This window comes from Diadema antillarum, unplaced genomic scaffold, assembly GCF_040938485.1.
Source record: "Diadema antillarum isolate AM-2024a unplaced genomic scaffold, OU_Dant_1.0 seq00002010_RagTag, whole genome shotgun sequence".
Lineage (NCBI taxonomy): Eukaryota > Metazoa > Echinodermata > Echinoidea > Diadematoida > Diadematidae > Diadema > Diadema antillarum.
In genome coordinates, this window is record NW_027272665.1 from 138667 (window position 1) to 157220 (window position 18554).

Genomic DNA, 18554 nt, shown 5'->3' on the forward strand with positions numbered 1-18554 from the left:
AAAAAGTTACGAATTTATCAACATACTTTTCAAAAAGTTTTGGTGGCCCGAGGCGGGCCACCTAATTTGCCCTTTTCTTTAATTTGGTGGCCCGACTTTCATTTTTGGTGGCCCCGGGCCACCGGGCCACCGGGCCACCGTTAGTGTCGAGCCTTGCCTATGGTCACAGAAATGACAAGTCTGCGAGAAGCATACCTGATATGCTGTACAAGATACTTCAAAATGTTTCAATCTATGCAGGGGAACGTGCAGAATGCATTGATCTGCTCTACATGTAAAGCCCGCCGCACACTACACGATTTTGCCCCGATTCACCGGTCTTAAGACCTTAAGACTAGAAGTGTGACGTCACAGTCTTGCCATTTTCTAGTCGTACGACTGGGTCTTAGCGGCAGTCGTAGAGATTTGACAAGTTGAATTTCTACGACCAGTCGGGAGCTTCCAGCCATTCACAATGCAGTAAAATGCAAGCGCACGCAGTGCGCACTGCGCGCGCTTTACAGTCGGGTCGTATAGTGTGCGGTGTCTGGTCGTACGACTGGTCTAAAGACCCAGCTTGGCTTAAGACTCTAAGACCAGTCTGGTCGTGTAGTGTGCGGTGGCCTTAAGAATACACATTCTTCTAAGGGCACATCTTTATACCGTGTCACAGGTGCACATAATGCTTCTAATATACAATCCAATTGAGTAGATTGCCTTCCATCTAAAAATTACAATAAACTGACGAAGCTAAGAAAATTCTGCAAAATGAGGCAATGTACACAGGAGCACATCTAAATGCTTCAAATATATGATCAAATTGGATGATTGCCTTCCACCTAGAAATTACAATTAACTGACGGAGCTAAGAAAATTCTGCAAAATGAGGCATTGTAGACAGTGATCCATAAAAGGAGGAATTCATACTCATCAAATGGCAAGACATTCATTTACATGCACAGCTTCCTTGGCTTCATATAAAAAGCATTGGAAGAAAGAACTCTGGTTTTGATAAACTTTGATTAAAAACGGCAGTTGCACAGTCTCAGCAATTTCAGTTTGATGATATCTTGTGAGATGACATGTGTTACATTGTACATGTCTGTCTGTGTCTGTATGTGTGAATGTCCTACATGAAAATGCGTAGCTATGTGTGAGTAAAATGTTGTGCATGTTGACTGCAGATTCTTCAAGGAGCACCTGCGTATTATTTGATACCCCTGTTAATGGTAACTGACTCATATACATTATGGTAATTCTTTAGTAGCACATGCAAAAAAATACTACCCAATATCTCAAAAGCTGTGTCTCGTGCAAACAGGTAAAATGACTTTTTTTTTTCTCCTGAAAAAATTCCTGAGTATGGACATGCAAGTTTTGTGATTAGTGACTTCACATTTTTTAAGTACTGAGAAAGATAAGTTCGCTTACACCAAGATACACAACTGCATTGGGATCTTTATCACCGTGGTCACAGCATCGTTGCTCCTTTAAATTTGCTGGTCTGATTGACAGCACCACCACCCCAAACTTCATATTTTCTAGTAATGAGTACAATTCAATAAATGCCATGTTGCTGACTGGATACTGCCATCCATCATATCACCGTGATTACTGCAACGCAGGCGGTACCCGCGCATCGCCAGTGTGGGAGACACTGCCGTTGACGCTGTTGCTGATGTCGTACTGGCAGTACGGCAGCTGTCCGTCTTCGTTGTCGCCGCCGCCGCCGCCGTGGTTCACCGCCTTCTGCCGCTTCTCTCGCTCCAGTCTTTCAGGGTTGGCCCACGGCTGTAGCTCACCAGTTCCCAAGAGGAAGTAAACGATGGCGCCAAACATGTAGACTCCGAAGCATACCCAGAATGCAATCTGCCACTGTGAGATGGAGTACTGGAGACAAAAGAAGGGGCCAAATCATATACAAGTTCACTCAGAAACACACCAGACAATTTCACATTCTAGCCAAGTGACATTACAACTTCAAAACTAGGACATTACAACTTCAAAGCTAAATTCACTACGGATGAAAGGCTATCTTTATATCAACAGCACAGTGATGCATATGTGGGTAGGCCTATTGATGGAAAACTCAAGATTAATCAATCAGACTAAATAAAATGAAAAAAAATAACAAACTACGGATAAAAGACAAAGCAAACCCACAAAATCCAATAATCCTGTCACACTACTTAACAAACTACACATGACAGAGGAAACAGACCCAGAAAGTCCAATAATCCTGTCATACTACTGAATTTTATCTAGACTAATATTCACTGGCCTTCAATTTGTATCAATCTTACATTCCACTAAGTAGCCCCCGGAAGACTAACCTGGTTGACGACAAAGAGGCCAACGATGGACGGCCCCAGGATCCCGGGCACGGTGCCCACGGTGTTGGTGATGCCCATCAGGACGCCCGCATAGGCCGGGGCGATGTCCAGATGGTTGACGTTGAACCCGGACATGGCCAGCCCGCCCATGCCCACGGCCAGGGTGAGGAAGGCAACGGCCAGGACGTGGTCGCAGCCGATGTAGCCGGTGATGACCAGGAAGACTGCCGGCAGCACCAGACCTGGCAACGGTCAAGATTGGAGAGAAATACAGTAGGACCTTGATTATCTGGCCATCGATTATCCTAATTCTCTGTTATCCGGACATCGACTGGCTGACATTTTTGTATTATGTTTTCACGTATTTTCAGGGCCAGATCTCACTCAAAACAAACACAAGTTCAACCATTTTCGTGCAAATACACAACAGGACATAACTCTCAATTCCAGTTGAATCATACAAGAACTGATGTTTTGTAAGGGAATGGAACGACCTCCCTTCTACTGTAGTCTCTGCAAACACAATCGATGCTTTTAAGCGCAAATTATCCAACCAACTAACCACAAATTCAGCTAAACGAAAGTAATGACCACTCAAAGCCACACCTCCAGTAAAAATTCCCGAGTGGAATGTTCCGGAGGCTACCAATCCAAGATCCAAGATCCAAGATCCAAGAACTCAATTGTGGCAGCAAAGTATATAACTTTTGAGTCGATTTGTGAGAAGATAACTATGTCAATGACTGGTGCCACGCTTGTCACTGGCACTGAGTGATCAGCAGTGGTTATAGTACAATGCAGCGGCAGTATTTGACAAGTCGCAATATCGATCTCACTGTCGGTCAATATCAATCAAACATACAATACATGAATGGACATGACAGGATATTTTACTTATATTTCGTTTTATTTATGTATCATATGAAGTGTGAAACATGACAAAGGCAGCGAAGATTAATCAATTAAACTGGTACAATGTAATAACATATGAATACCCCTAGCAGCATATGCTAGAAAGTGCTGCATTTGAGCATACATATCTTATCTGGCCAAATCGATTATCCAGAGGCCCGCTGGTCCCAACATGGCAAGATAACTGAGGTCCTACTGCAAATGATTTCACATATTATGTACTACAGTGGAAACTCGATATAACGAGATGGTCGGGACCGAGTCATTTTCCTTGTTATAGCCGATATCTCGTTATATCAGTAGGCATAAAAGAAAGCATAACATAAAGACATTAGTTTGCACACGTGGGACTACCCATCATCTTTCAATCAATACTGATAACTTGGTAATGTGTGTGAGGTAATTACTCACCTTTATGGGTAAGAAGATGCTTTTTCGCCAGTGAAATCCGATATCAAGAATGTTTTTCTTATTAATTGTAGATGTTTGAATTTGTAAATCTATATAGCTTGCGATTGAGTGAAGATCGTCTGTGGATTGGTATGTAGTGGTTATGGTATGGGTGTGTGTTGTGTGTGGAAAGCTTGAATATGGTCTGCACAATGCTCTCTGTGTGTGTGTGTGTGTGTGAAGATGGGGAATTCCCTACGTAGAAAGCCAATCACAGCATCAGATTGCCTCACACTTGCTAAACGTCATGATGATGTCATGTATCATGTACGGCCGTCCCACCACATTTTCTGCATGTATCAGTGCGCGCACACACACACATACACGTACAACATGCGGTGCTAGCTGTAGAGTGAACTGAAGAAAATATGTGTGTACAAGACAGTTTTTGGCGCATCGAGCTTTACAATCTCGGGACATGATAGCACAGGCGAAGTAAAGCTTTACCCGAAGACATTTTGCTTTACCTCGCTATAACAGGTTTGATTGGCTATGTTTTTCTTTGTTCGGAAATCACAAAATTTATCTCGTTATAGCAGTTATTTCGTTATAGCCGATCTCGCTATTAGAGTAGCATTTTACATAGACTTGTGTGGAAGGAAATTTGGGACCGGGAAAATTTCCTCGTAATAACCGATATCTCGTTATAGCAGTGTTCGTTATACCGAGTTTCCACTGTATATATTCAAAAACATTTGGGAGTGGCATCTAGTTTGGTGAATGGAAGAAAAACCAGTCAACCTGGCAATTATCTTACCTAGAGTTGTGAATAACTTTCTCGTCTGAGTAGTGGTCAAGATGTAGTGACCGCGCAGATAGTCGGCGACCTGACCGCCGGTGTTGATCAGGATCCACATGACAAGATAGGGCACAGCTGCCAGAAAGCCGCTCTGAAAAAGACAGACATACCACAGCCAATAGATGAGCAGTGTAGCACAAGCTGGAATAATACCATCAGTTGTTAAGGATACATTGACACTTACAAAACAAACAAATGAAGAAATGACAACAACGCATTCATAAATGCATTCTGCACTATACTTAACAATCTAGTTATTGTATATTGGTCTGTATATGGTTTACGCTTTTTTCCTTCCCATAATTGGAGGTTTGGCAGTGTAAAAAGATGCTTTATCTGGGTCTAGGGCAATTACCCCCTGGGCAATTACCCCGGACTCTTCCCCTGACCCTAGCCCTAATCCTGAACCTAATCCAAACTCTAACCCAAACTCTATACTCTAAACCTAACTCTAACCCTAATCTTTACTCTAACCCTCTTTATCACTAACCAGTATTTAGCCAGGGGGGTACATGTAATTGCCCTGATACGGTTTTATCTGCTATCTGTAGTGATCATGTTTTAATTTTCGTAGCAGAGCTATGAACAGCAAAAAAAAAAAAAATAATAATAATAACAACTGCATCAGATACCTATATGCCAGATCTGTATGAGCTACTACATAACGATATAAACTAACTTTCACTTGCATCAAAACGCTAAATTTGTGCCATTTGACTGGCTCTGCAGCGTTTGTTCTACACGACCTCATGCTAAATCCACATCAGACACTATAATTCTGCACAGAATTGGCCTCTATATCTTTCATGAAGAGCAAAAGTTCTTATGAGTTGTGGTCTGCTATTACAGAACATTCCTGCTTGCGCCGCATCCTGCGGCTGGACTGCAGTAGACTCCTACCTGGGATATGTCAAAGCCAAGGCCAAATTTGAGGTAGGAGGGCAGGTTGGTGAGCAAGGTGTAGAAGCCCCAATTGTTGGAAAAGTGAGCCACGGAGATGGCCAGCAGACGCACCGACGTCAGCATCTCAAACCAAGGCACTTTGGGTTTCTATTGAGGGTTGGGATTGAGAAAATGTTAGGATGATGAGATGAGTGACACATGGGGTGCCAAAACTTAGTGCAAGTTTAAACAATGAAAAAAAAATGGTGGGGGGGGGGGGGGGATAAGTAATGCACTAAGAGGTAATGCACACATACCAAAGCCTAAACCAGATAATGAACAGAGTATCCCTTCAGCAAGTCAATCTTAATATCAGCTTTTGCTGACTTCTGAGTTAATAGTGGTAAATAGAAAGATAAGTGACTTCAAGTATTTTTTTTTTTCATTTGACATTGTTTTTTATATACAAACAGAAGGGACATTACCATAAAATAACTAGAAAAAGATTACACAGCTTCAACACCTTAAATTACCATGAACACTCATAACACTTTAAAAAAAATAAAATAAAAATCATAAAACAAATAATGAACAGGTTTCTTAACAATTTACTTTTGACACAGGCTGGATGGCCTTTTGAAGGAATGTGAGTTCCTCTTGTGAGATGCGTGGATGTTTGTCAGGGTAGTCATGTATAAGAAGTGACCAAAGGACAAACCAGATGACACCACACACACCTGCAGGATGGGGAGAGAGAAGGGGGCAAAAAGTTTAGACACACAGGGGTAAAACAATTAAAGGGATGGTACAGTATTGGTGGAGATGAGAATTGGGCTTTTAACTTTTTGCGAGATACCAAGAAAACACTTATGAAATAGTATGGAGCATACCATTTTAAGAGGAATTCAAAGTTTATTAGATAAAAATCGGGTTTGGAATGACTGAAACATCTCCCCCCCAAAAAGAAATAAAATAAAACAAAGCGATCATAATAAAGTGTGGGTCTGTTTTGGATGTCTCAGCCATTTTAAAACCAATTTTCATCAAATAAGTTGAATTCCTCATGGAATTACATGCAGATGCTCTTTCATATTTCATAAGAGGTGTCTCATCTATCTTACCAAAAAATGTTAGAAACCTGAAATTACGTTTCAACCAAAACTATACGATCCCTTTAATAGGCACACATACACTGTAAGTCAACCTTCTCCAAAAGTTGGGGTGAGGTACACGTAAGTTTGATTTGCTAATTACTACAGCAGTCAGTCTTGAGAACATACATACATGCACCTCCTCAAATAACTACTCCTACATACTGGGTAAGGTCCATTTGAAATGGAGACAGTGAGACATATAAAAATATTGACAAGTCTCTGAAAACAAGGGCTTCAGTAAATAGTAACTCATTCCAATTTTACTTATTTCTTAAAGCTAATTCTTAATTAGCATTTCTTTTGGGGGTAAAGTCTCTTTTAAGTCACAAGAGCAGCTAAGTAAAATAAACACACCATTTACTAATTACACTTAGAACTGCTGTTCCACATATAAGCAATATCAAGTATAAGCAGTTGTTTTTACATCACACTTCTTGTTGGATGTGGAAAATAAAGGCATTTGAATGTAGATGAGTATTGGCTGGCTCGATTTTCTCTCTCTCTCTCTCTCTTGTGAATACTTCCTCAGGTGAAAGGTCACCAGAGAGTCCTGTAAGTCGACTCACCAAATACGTAGAAGACCGAGGGCCAACCTCCTAGGAAATCTGAGTCGGAGAGGACACCAGAGATTGGGAGGGCCAAAACTGTGCCAAAGTGAGAACCTGTCGAGGAAAAAAAAAAAGGCAGAGTGTGACCAAACTTTGATCCTGATCTGGGTTACATAGAATGTTCTCTTGTTTGACAATTTCACTCTGCAGTGAGCCTCATACACATGTACAACCAAGAATAAACATTGTATTTTCTTCCTTTTTTTCTGTCCTTTCTTTCTCTTGTGAAGAAGATATGCATTTGCATATATATGTTAACTGTGCATGTGAAATCTGGGGGGGGGGGGGTGTTTCATAAAGTTGTTCGTAAAGTTACGAATGACTTAAGAACAACTGGTGATCAGTTCTTGTGCTGAATTATGGAAATTCTGATAAGTATAGCACATCAGAACTGATCACCAGTCGTTTTTAAGTCGTTTGTAACTTTACAAACAGCTTTATGAAACAGGGCCCTGATTTGAACATACATTGTACTGTACTAGTGCAGTCACATACGTCATGTACATCGACGCCACAAGTGTGTGTACAAAAGAGGCTGTGAAGTTTAGGGTTCTATTCAAGCACTTAATCTCGACTGTGCTGTGTGCAAGGATTGGGACAAAAACAGGACCATTTACAGCAACCATAGTGAAGGGATTATTGAAATAAGCTGGAACTTTGAATACTCAAGGGGCACATTTCATTCATGACTACAACCAACTTTCAGTGCAGTGGTGTTATCTTCTCAAAAGTTGAAAGATGCAGAGTGTGGAAAGGGTTTTTCAAGAAATGGTAAGGGGCCCCTAAGAGACAGACCTAATTTCATCACACTATTCTAAAAAAAAAAAAAACTGCAAAAAACACAATTTCCCATTTGTTTTATGATACCAAACTTTATAATGACGTAAAAGAAGAGTAATTACTGCTCTTTGGAAAATTTAAACAGCTTAAAACTGACTTAGATAACCCTTTACACCGTTTTTGAGTCCTCACACAAAATCGGGGTGTGCAACTCTTTGTTGGTTTTATGCTGCATGGTCACATGCGTTGTTGTCAGTTGTTGGGTATGACAAATATCACTGAGATGATGTGACATAGTGACTAGATGAGCATATCTAGTTCTATGCTATCTTATCTATGTTTTATGTTCTTTGATAGTCTATGACCTTGCCCTACATGTATAGCCTGGTTCACAGTGAATGAGGCTGGTACATTCTTTGCTTTTCACATACAGACCTTGTACAGAGTGTGCAAACAATGAGGCAGGCATGTACAAAAAAAAAGTGCATTGGTCAGTTTCAGGGTCAAGAGTAAGAATCACCTGACTTGTTGACCACTGACATAGCCCCTAAAACAATGAATAATAGCATAAAGTACAATCTTAAAAAAAAACAGTGATTATTATGAGTTCTATGAAAATATATCAGTGAGCCTATTTTATTCACACTGAAATTTGCAATGATCATTCACTAGTAGTCAATAAATAAACAAGTTTTATTTCATTGATTTCATTTCAAAATGTACAAGTCATGCACATGATACTGTGTAAGCTGTTATTTTTGTGAGGGTTTAATTTTCGCAAATTTCATGAATCACAGTTGGATTGCAAACTTAACAACACACGAAAATGTGTCCATGCGCCAGGGTAATAGTCTAATTACATTAGTGTAAGCATCAATTCGCAAAAACAACATCTTGCGAAAATGTCCATGACCTCCTCATTTGCAAAAATATCTGTACGTGAAAATAACAGCGTACACAGTAGACACTGGTATTGCCTTGAAAATCACTTTACAGCTAAAATGATGAGACCAATGGAAAACAATGGAAAGCAACAATAATGATAAATTCATGTCATTAAAGATTAAGTAATGGCACAGTTTGCAAAACAATGCAAAATCAAAACATGTACAACATAAGTGTACATACTGCACTTTTGCATGGCACTTTGTTTACATGTGAGGTAGTCCATATCAAGAGGTTGTGATAACTATTACATAATGTCTTTGGAAACACACAAGATTTACCTTTCAAATCCCCACTGGTCTTTGAGTCTTCAAACTAAATACTCTTGATAAGACGGAGCATATTCTGATAGGACAGCCAACATTACAGTTGTAGCCCTGAAACTCTACTAATGCTTGCTCGACTGTAAAATTCAATATCTGTCAGTACAGCATAGGAGCATGTTCAGAAGTATTACCGGTTGTTTGGATCAGTAAATTGGCAACATTGCACAATATCAACCAAGATATCTTTCTGTTCAGGTAACAGGCACTTCATGCTTTCCAAACACTGGGTATTACAAGTGCCAAAGGTGCCCCCATGCTGGCCCACGGTGGTAAAATTACTAATTTATAACATTGATAAAATATATCAACTCCTACAATTTACCGTGAAAGCTGAATTTTTTTGCGCAGCATAAAACTAGCACAAAAATAAAGACATGTAAATTTTTTGCCTGTTATACATGATACAACTTCATATTTTGATTCTGTGAAATCAAACACTTGTAAGCAAAATTCATCTTTATAGGGCTGAGCGCAAAAAAAAAAAAGAAAATCACTTGCAAAAAATTTCCACTTTCACAGATCCCATATGTGCTCGTAATACTGCTTTGTAAGTGTAGAAATTGTAGAATGTAGCTACTGGTTTACCTGCGTAGGTGAAGGTAAGCAGACGACTTCTCTCGACAGGGGGCGCCCAGTGGGCCCACAGGGCATTCATGGCAGGAAACGTCACACCCTAAAGGTAAAAAATAATACACCAAGCATACAAATCACAAACACAAACACATGACAGTCCAACCTCTGTGTGAAGCTTGTTTATGGAATAGGAATCTTACCACAAACTACATCACAGAAAGCAGCTCATTTTCCACCAATATGCGTGCTGAAAATCGCCCAACCAATGATAAAAAAGTCTCGTGTTTACAATTAAATCATTAGCTTTCTGCTTCCACAGCACCTTAATCAGAGCACGCGTTTTAAATAGTGCGCATATGTAAACCTCGTGCAGCTTAAACTCCCACATTCATTGACCCTATTTGCCAAAAGATTTTTTAAAATCCCTCAAAAACTCATAAAAATATCCGGATCGCTACCAAAATTGAATCATCTGTTCCTTATGTCATTATCAACTTTTCCTGCAAGTTTCATCCAAATCCCTTCACAACTTTTTGAGTTATATTGTAAACAGAAAAACAAACCAACGCTGAAAAAAACATAACCTCCTGGGGGGGGGGGCGTTTAAAGGTACAGTTTACCAATTGGGAGCAGTGATTTTAAAAATGTTCGAGTTATCCCATTTGATGCATATGTACACTCTGTGTGTAGGTGAGTCGTATCACAAAACATCTTACTATATACAAAATTTGCAATAAAACCTAAAAAATAAATACTAAGGAGATATCACTATTTTTCTCAACAAACCATAACTGTAGACGGTTTACGCTAGAAACACTTTCATTATAACTATTGTTCACATTTTGTATATTTAACAATAACATTGATTTTCCTGATTAAAATTTTCACATTGGTTGTTTCTATCCCTAACTCACATATCAGAACTATTTTGAAGCACTACAGCTGGGTTTTTGTTTAATCTGCAAATGGTAAATAATGTCTTTAATATAAAGTTGATTTAACATTGACTCCCACCTCTCCTATTCCAGCGAGGACTCTGACGGCGATGAGCCAGGCTAGTCCCATGTCGGCCGCGATGGGGGTCAGGAGGGTGAAAATAGCCGTGCAGAGTACCCCCAGACCAAAGAGCCACTTGCCGCCGATCTTGTCCCCCAAGATGCCGCCGGGGATCTGGGTTAGGATGTAGCCGTAGAAGAAGGAGGCCAGAATCTGCTCCTTGGTGTTGGAGTTCCAGTTGAACTCGCCTTCCTAGAAACAAATCATCAAGCCCTTGTGTTATTTTTGCTGTACAACTAGTTCACTTGTCATCTCAGGAAGCTTGCAACTATGACATTTCACTGCATATATGCCCTTCATCAGAGAAGTTTAGAGTAAACTGGTTCAATACATTAAATATGCACCACATCAATCAGGAATGAAAAGCATTAAAATTTGCCAATTTGAAACAGAAGGATTGACTTTAATCTTCTTTAATGGACAATGAGCTTGTTCTCAGTAAAATTGGCAACTCTGGATTCTACTGCATATACATCCTACATTGGAGAAAGATCAGACTGAGCTGATTCAATTCATCAAGTTTGCACAAAATCAGAAATAAAGAGCAAAACAGAGAATTGCCAATTCAAAACACAAGCACTGACTTTGATCTTCTCGCAAAGTGTTGCCAAGTTGAGGATCAGTGAAAAATTCTTCAGATGACCTGTCCACTAAATCTTGTCCATTGATATAATTTATAGCTCCAAGTGCACAATTTCTGAACACTGCCTGGTTAAAGGGAATGGTGTGATTCAAGAAAAAGACGAAAGAGAATCTTTAAAAAAAAAAAACGCAAACAAAGGGAAACTGACCAGAAATTAATGTAATTTATGACTGGAAAAATGAAAATTTTCCTTCGGGTTTATGCCAGGTTTAAGTGTGTGCATGTTTGTCACACACAAACACACTGCTGTAGCTTATGATCATCCAAGCACTGAGAATTTAGGGGTTCTGGGACAAAGATTGTACTAGGGCTTTCTATAGCTCAGTCAGTAGAGCACCGGGCTAGCAATCCGAAGGTCTCGCGTTCGAACCCTGATGGAATCCCATTTTCTTTGCTCATTTCTCAACTCTTTGAAAAAAAAAAAAAAATACTTTTCAAAGATTTCAGTGTGAGTGCTGATTTCCTTGATGATATTCAGAAAAAAATAACACTGGAACTCCGTGAATTCAATTGAATGTAATGACCTATCAGTACATGCTTGCCTTCACACCTCAACTTCAACTAGGAATGACCTAGGTAATACCATAGGGAGGGACGTATGAAATCCCATTAGAAATCAAAACTTTTCACTCTCATACCCATGAGACATTGCCAATATTGTACAACAATCTGCCATGTAGGACTAATAATGCTTTGAAGTCAACAAAGACATTCCTCTTCCCACCCTTACAACAGGATAGAGTTATCAACCCTGTTTGCAGCAAGATGCCTCTTTCTGGCAGGAGCACTTTCATTCATCAATAAAACAGCTAATGAACATCATGTGTGCTTAGTCCATCTTTAAAACACAAGTAAGAGTTACTCGCAAGTGTTATGGGAAGTGACATAAAAGTTACATAAAAGTTACAATTATGGTAACTTTGCCATCCAATGGTAACTTCCATGGAATTCTTGACTTTGATTGGCTGTTGAGTATCATTGCCATGGTAGTTACCATTGGATGGCAAAGTTACCATAATTGTAAATTTTATGCAACGGGCCCCAGATTGGACCTTTTCATCAATCAATGAAATGGCCCTTCCACAAATAGGCACACTGTACAAAGCAAAGCCTGCCGCAAACAGGGTTGTTTTAATACTCTGTAGATGCCTTTCCCATTCAAGAAAGCCATATCCAACCTTGTGCGTCGAGTTGCCATACATGGACTCATTGACGGGACAGCTGACTTGGGAGGCGTTGATGGCAGAGGTGGAGCCGTTCACCATCGCCGTCATGGCAACGCTCAGGTTCACCCTCATTGCATAGACATTGACGAATCCGAGGAAGCCGTAGAAGGCCAAGACATGGCGGGTTGCAATGCATCCAGGAACTGAAAGGATGAATATAATGAGATATGGATGACATTTTTTGCCTAAATTCCATTTGAATCTAGCCCATATTTTCAAATTTATGTACTTTATCATTCGGCTACTGTATAACCATAAGTTAATGTCATTTTTGCGAGGGTTTAATTTTCACGAATTTCGCAAATCACAGTTGGATCGCATATTTAACAACACGCCAATATATCTCCATGCGCTTTGTTAAGAGCATTAATGTAAAGCCAAGGTTGGGGTCGATTCGTGAAAATAACAGCGTATACAGTATTTACCAATTTTACGAAATTTCGATATAAAATCTAAAGAAAGAACGTTTTGGTGTTTGGGAGTAAAGTAGCCCGGGCCGAGTGCAAACTTAATCAGATAGATAGCTGTATTAACATGATTGAATTTATCATTTTCAAAGCATGATTTGCCATATAAGCCCTTGTCACACATGATCCACTTAACCAGTGCAAAATCTTTACCACATTGTCATTGTAGAATTCTAGACTTCTAGTAGGTCTAGATTCTACATGCAGTTCATCATGTTCATCCGAATTGGATGTTGGATGGCGAAGGCGAAGTTCCCAGTTCCTTCAATATGTGTGGTTACATGGAATATAGTACATGGGACTACACTTTAGCTTACCTCTCGGGGCGACAATAAATTCCTCTTTGGTTTGCTTGCCAGATTTTTCCACGCTTACTTCGCCATCTTCATCTTTTAAAAGAGGAGTATTGGCCGAATGTGCGTCACCTTCAGAGCCGATAGCCATCTTAAATTTTGGGGAGAGAGAGAGTAGCTATCGAAGCTCTCACAACATAAGAATGCCTAGGTCTACTTGTTCCTTTCTCGTACACGTATTATACGAACTTATATGAACGCGTAGATCGGCCACGGTCGGTAGTCTGTGTGCGCATAGAAGGCGTCGACGTTCACTTTGTTTTGTGTTGTGGATGACAGCTGCCGCCTATCATGTGACTCCCCTCTCGCCGCAGCCAGTGAGTGCACAGCGGGTCAAGGCGTAGGCAAAGTTCATTCATTGAAGCAAAGTACAGGCCAAGGTTCACACGAGAACGCGAGAAAAACAAAACGATTTATAAACATCAAAACGTATTTTATATATTTAATTACTTTGTAGATATACATAATGTATTACTTTTTATGTTTGATGTATATTCATCACTCATAGGCCTCTTTACTAATTGTATTATGTTTACATACCATTATATAAGTATAATAAGATATACTTTTATAATATTTATAAGTACGGGAGAGTGAGAATTTAAGTTACTTGTGTTTTGGCTTTCATCGTGTATAATAAAAACATAACTTTTATATCACCGTTTGACCGAAGAAAGAGTTAGCCGTGCTTAGATATTACATAATCAATTACGCACACATACATGTACATCAGCAGGGAATATGGCCCGATGGCCCGGGACCACTGAAATTTGTGTCGGCCCACCAATTTTATCTTTTGGTGGCCCGATCGGGCAACTTGGATTCAAAATGGGTTGTTACCTTTTGCTTTTATTTCGAGCCACTACATATATCTCTTTGAGACTACTAAAATGTCTGATTTAAAGATCTATTCCGGAAAAGGCCACGTATACATTAAAAAAATAGTGTCGAATCCTGCATATATAGACTTGTGGTAATAATGAAATTATAATTATATATCTATGTATATCATATTTAAGATAAATAGATTGAGAGGGGGGGTGCTAGGATCGCTTGGTTGATTGATTGATAGAGAATTTATGATAAATATATTAACATCTTCGTCGTCACCAACACATACATCACGAACGCACGTCTATATAGCTCTCTTATATGAAGAATATATATCTTACATCATTTATTTTCATCATATCCCCTCATGAAGAGAAACAAAGATGAAACGAATAAACAGAAATACAGACAAGACAGACAGAGATTAATAGATTATAGATGTACTGACATACTCGGGTATATAGATAAAAAGATAAAGAGAATATAATCACTGATGTATAGGTATAGATGAATTATAGATCGATAGACGAATAGATAGAAAAGATATAAAGATAATAGACATAATAGATATGAAAATATGAGCCTACATACATGCATACAGGTATATAGATAATAGATAGAGAGAGAGAAGATGACATTGTATAGAAAGAAACATCAACGGACTTTATACATTGTCCAGTGCGATGTGGCACCCCTGAGATCCTACAATCTGCGATCCTGATACATGCCTAACCATCACACCCCACGCTCCATCTTATAATGATGAGAATAGATAATAATAATAATAACCAGATAGTGTTCTTCTTTAAGTCGAGATAGATTGAATGAAAGAATAGACCAGTCATCGTAATTCATCTTTGCGCATGAGCAGAAAAAGGTCATTTATACCACCAGGCATTTTGGTTCATTGATTCACTGAGATAAGTATCTGTGATGTGATGATTATTCATGTGATTCTTATCTAAACAGTGCTTGCCAGCACATCCACCTGACAGCAAGCCTGGTATTTGGTAATATCAAAAGAAAAGGGTTGTTATAGCATTCAATACGAAACGATGAAACAGGTGCCTGCTAAAGTGTCAGCTGACGGACCATTCTGGCCATCTGGTCTAAACGCAAGTTCATACTGTGTTTGAACACGATCACGAATTTCCATAAATTGTTATGTCGGGCAGACTTAAGCATTATACCGCTTTGAAAACGAGTGAAGTGCCTAACCAACTGAGAAAAAAAGAAAGGTCATTTGTACCAAGATGTACATGAGGTAATAAGCCAGTTCTTAATTAGCTCATGTACACATTGGTACAAATGACCTTTCTTTTTTCGCCATGGTTAGGCACTTCACTCGATCGTTTTCGAAGCAGCATAATGCATAAGCTTTCCCGACGTAACAATTTATGGAATTCATGCTCAAACAAAGAATGAGCTTGCGTTTAGAGCAGGTGATCAGAATACTCCATCAGCTGACAATTTAGCAGGCATCCATTTCATTGTTTTGTATTGAATGCAATAACAGCCTATTTCCTTTTATATTGCGAAATACCATTCTTGCTGTCAGGTGGATGTGCTGGCAAGCACCATTAGATAAGGATAATCATCGCATCACAGATACTTATCTCAGTGAATTTACAAACCAAAATGCTTGTTGGTACAAAATTGACCTTTTTCTGCTCATGCGCAAAGTGGAAATACGAACTAGTCTATTACGAACTGGCTTTTTACAATGAATGAATAAATGAGTGAATGAACGAATAAATAAATGAATGAGTGAGTGATGAATGAATGAATGAATGAATGAGTGAAGGAATGAGTGAATGAATGATGATGACGATGATGATTGATTGATTGACTGATTGATTGATTGATTGATTGATTAATTGATTGATTGATTGATTGATTGATTGATTGATTGATTGATTGATTGATTGATTGATTGATTGATTATGATTGACTGATTGATTGTTTGATTGATTGATTCCATTAATGAATTAATTCATTCATTATTAATTTATTATTCATTCATTCATTCATTCATTCATTTATTGACTGACTATATGACATAATATGCCTGTATGTAACTCAATACTTATATACACGTATATCGATGAATGGCTTTACATGAAACCAACCGTAAGTTGATTATGCACGCTGATTTGATCCTGTCAAATAGATTTTATTCTTTTTCTTTCAGCGACTATCTCCTCTCTTGATAATCATGGCCATGTGGTTCTCGTGATATACTTCCTCTTCCCATTATTGTTTCCGCTCTGTAAACGTAGTGAGCAGACGACAGGCAGCTATGATGCTTGGCTACCGGTATCAACTGTTATGACGGTATCACATGACTGTCACTGGTGATTGGTTGACACGCGAACATACTGAACTGTAGTCAATGTTTGTTGCAATCCTGTTGTGTGGATTTTTTTTCTTTGAGTGTTTGTTTTTCATCTGTAAGTCTTTATAAATGATATAGGACAGATATATTATGACATTGGTTTAAAACAATGTGAAAATGGGGGAAAAGAACTTGACGTCAATTTCCCATCATCCTTGCAATGTTGACAAACTGATCATTAACCATTCATGAATGTGTACATTAGGGGCTTTTTTTTAGTATAGCCGCTTGTATCTGTGTATATTAAAGATATGTGTATCTGCAGCGCTATGCGTTTGTGTATGTGTGTGCTTGTGTGGGGTTTAAGGAAAATTACTTTCTTTGTGGGTTTATTAATATACAACAAGCCTCAATGATTACAAATCACAACAGTATGCACAGTCACCATCTATTAACGTTAAAGGACAAGTTCACCTTCATAAACATAAGGATTGAGAGAATGTAGCAATATTAGTAGAACACATCAGTGAACGTTTGAGGAAAATCAGACAATCCGTTCAAAAGTTATGAATTTTTGAAGTTTTTGTGCAGTAACCGCTGGATGAGAAGACTACTGCAGTGTATGTATAACTTAGATGTCACATGCGTACAACAATATAAGGAAAATATAAAGAGAATTTCATAAAATTCCATCTTTTGAAAAAAGTACACATTCCCCTGACTCGTTACCGACAAATGTTATGGGTAATATTATTCCCCCTGCCTTTAGATAGAGGCAAGTCAAGTGCTCTTTTATTATACGAAAAAAGTGAAAATATGTTGAATTTTCTTTTACATTTTCTTTATACTGTTGTACGCATATGACTCACAAGCTGTAGTAGTCTCCTCATCCAGCGGTTCCAACACAAAAATTTTAAAAATTCATAACTTTTGCATCGATTGCCCAATTTTCCTCAAACTTTCACTGATGTGCTCTACTATTATTGTTGCATTCTCTCAATCCTTATCTTTATGAAGGTGAACTTGTCCTTTAATGATTATCCTCCCCTGTCTTATGTCAACTGGACATTAATTTTGACAGTCGTCTCACAGAGAGAAACCCCTCCGTGTCGTAGTGACTGCTGATGAGAAGGATAAACCTTTAGATGGAGTAAAATCTAACAAGCGAAAAAGCTTTACAACTTATTGGACATAAATATTTCAATAGTTATGTGGACATTTTAAAATTTCACTCTCTACCCGACACACTTTGAGTATACATGTGAAGAGTTTCATATTTACACAAAGGTTTACAGAGAAAAACTTTAAGTCACATTAAAGGTAGGCCTATAATTATTTCTCAATAGTGCATTGGAAACGTTTCATTTTGCTCTATTTGATGATGGACTTATTTTTAAAATGTTTAAATAATGACGCGCTTAACCCGTCTTAACTCTCTATATTAACAAAGGCTTATGACGAGAGAAAAAAACGTTGATTTTTAATAATTATTTGTCATAAAGGTATAGTTCTCAGAAGGGTTCGAAAGTTAGTCTTCCACTTTCTGAACTTTGCTGCAATAATGTCGAAAGGGTTTACCTGCAGGAAACTTGTCTGGCTGACGCGATTTTCCAGGATATGAGTTGTTTTGGAATATTTTTGAGATCAAAAGTGTAAAATAATTTAGATTGGAGTTCCCGACACTTATGATACTCCTGAAGAGCCCTTCTAATTCAGTACAGTCATGGTGGGTATAGGTATAGAATTAACGTTACGACCGGGCGTGACGACTGAACGTGCCCTAAAATGTACAGTTATATCAATTTTATCAGGCAATCGTATTTCCTAACAAGCTGAGCACTGCCGCATTGCGATTTATACTCTCACGCTGCAGAATGGGTAAATGGATATACAGTCATGGCC

At 38.7% G+C, this 18554-nt stretch overlaps 1 protein-coding gene across 1 annotated transcript; it reads right to left on the bottom strand.

Moving 5' to 3' along the window:
• Nucleotides 1-611: 611 nt before the first annotated feature.
• On the bottom strand, nt 612-13619 carry LOC139713598 (sialin-like). The gene is made up of 10 exons (XM_071625305.1): nt 13451-13619; nt 12619-12809; nt 10756-10989; nt 9754-9841; nt 7076-7171; nt 5968-6092; nt 5374-5523; nt 4432-4564; nt 2313-2554; nt 612-1869 (listed from the first exon to the last, which is right to left on the bottom strand). The coding sequence occupies exons 1-10, from the start codon at nt 13575-13577 to the stop codon at nt 1591-1593; spliced, it is 1665 nt and encodes a 554-aa protein (XP_071481406.1). The 5' UTR covers nt 13578-13619; the 3' UTR covers nt 612-1590.
• Between the last annotated feature and the right edge of the window lie 4935 nt (nt 13620-18554).